We start from the raw sequence: 1,928 nt of genomic DNA on the forward strand, positions 1-1,928 counted from the left end.
GTATATTTACCCAAGAATCAAATGTGGATGTTTCTTGGGTTCTATTGTGTAAAATATAGCAATTGGCGCATACTTTAGAGAAATATATTAAAATGTGTTGGTGAAATATTAAACCTAACTTTATACGAAATTTTGGTTGTGATATATTCTATAGTCGCTTTTGCAAGTGTAACCTCTAATATGAATATGAATACATACACATGTGGGAACACTAAAAGCATCTCCAAAATCCAAACTTCCTAATTCAAATATCACTCAACAAAATCCAATTCTACTTTATCATATTCCCAGTTTACACAACTAAATGTGTCTAAAGATTTAATGTACATAAAGAACATTTTTAATACACAAAAGGGATAAACTTGTACCTAACCTTATTCATGTATTCTGTGTACTCATCTCCAAAAGCTTCCACCATCAAACCCTCTTCTAGTTTCGCCTTCTGCTCATAGTACATCAAGCAAACAGCAACAACAAAAAGTGAGCTCAATGGAGCACGAAGTGCAATGAAGTAACTCAAAAACAGAAGCCCAGTAGATGCATATATCGGGTGTCTGATCCACCTGTAAGCTCCAAATTGCACAACAGCAGTAGGCACCACCACTTTCTCTGAATACTTTGCAAGATACAATGAAGAATCATACTGTAAAAACACAGTCAACATTATCAATCCCCAAATCCCAAGATTGCTCCAACCTCCAGGAATTAAGTGAAGTTGTGGCCCTTCAAATGCTGCAAACCAGTGCGCAACCATGACTCCGACACAAAATAGAACACGGTGGTTAACAGGAGTCTGGATGTCCCATTTAGGATCGTGTTCCCGAGGATAGAAATCGCCATACAGGCGTTTACGGATACTGGTGTTGAGGAAGAAGAAATAATGGTACACGAGAAAGAAGACAAAAGGCCAACCTTCTAGGAAACCATTTGTGAAACCAGGTGGAACTAATGTAAGCCATGTGAAAGATGAAGTTACTATAGCGAGTTGCTCGAGGACACTGGATTCGCCCTTTATGTGTTTGATGAAACTGTAAATACCGTATATAGCGAGACCAATTGCAATGTACCATGGCCAAAACAACCAAGTCCAGCTAAAATACATCCAGAAGAAAGGACTAAGTAAATTACTAACCCCCCATTTTACTGACGCAACTGCAAGATACCCTAGAACCACCCATTTGCAGACCCTAATTGGGTTTAACTCGGAAATGGCCTTTTTCAGTCCATCGAGAGAGAAATTCTCGAAATTGCTCAGTGCGGAGTTACCAAGAATGGAGCTGGTGGTGTCTGAATATGAGCTCTTGATTGGTTGAACGAAATGGGTTCTGTTCCTTGAAGGGTAAAGATTCGTAGCACTTAACAGCGGACATTGCAGAGTCGTTTTGAAGGTGTTATCAGTAGATAACTGACCCACCAAGTGTTTGTTGAAATGTCTCAACGAAATTCTGTTGATTGTAGGAGGAAACAAACGACAAGGGTTTGCATTTAAGGAGACTACAACAGGCGATCCCATGGCTACGATATGCAGAATTTGGGAGACCACCGTACTAGTTGAATTCGATCATCGGATAACCTTTTGGGGGTAAACAAAGGAGAAAGCTACAAGAAGATTGACAAACTGTTTATATGCCCTAAGAATTGGGACAAGTTTAATCATTAAGGTTTCGGACTTCGAATCCAACTTACATAGTCCACACGGCCCAAACTTGGTTATTAGCCTTAGACAAATTTGCAAGAATAGTCCCTATGTTAAAACTAAAATGTTCGGGCCGAAAAAATTTGGACTCGCATCGGTGGTCCAATAGTTTAATTTTGTTGCGAGTTTAGTCCAAAATGTTTTATATTTTTTTATAATGACAGATTTTTTCTTGATATTTTCTTTTTTTCAATTATTTTATTACAGAAATCATTAAAAAAAATGCATCTCT

General features: G+C 38.2%; 1 protein-coding gene across 1 annotated transcript; it reads right to left on the reverse strand.

Moving 5' to 3' along the window:
• Nucleotides 1-220: 220 nt before the first annotated feature.
• Nucleotides 221-1,634, reverse strand: LOC111880319 (uncharacterized). Its single transcript, XM_023876741.3, has one exon. It carries the CDS (start codon nt 1,511-1,513, stop codon nt 341-343), a length of 1,173 nt encoding a protein of 390 aa, XP_023732509.2. The 5' UTR covers nt 1,514-1,634; the 3' UTR covers nt 221-340.
• Between the last annotated feature and the right edge of the window lie 294 nt (nt 1,635-1,928).

This window comes from Lactuca sativa, chromosome 8, assembly GCF_002870075.4.
Source record: "Lactuca sativa cultivar Salinas chromosome 8, Lsat_Salinas_v11, whole genome shotgun sequence".
Lineage (NCBI taxonomy): Eukaryota > Viridiplantae > Streptophyta > Magnoliopsida > Asterales > Asteraceae > Lactuca > Lactuca sativa.

Excerpts from the sequence above, each read along its gene's own strand:
- LOC111880319 (XM_023876741.3), bottom strand. The coding sequence starts at position 1,513 with ATGGGATCGCCTGTTGTAGTCTCCTTAAATGCAAACCCTTGTCGTTTG.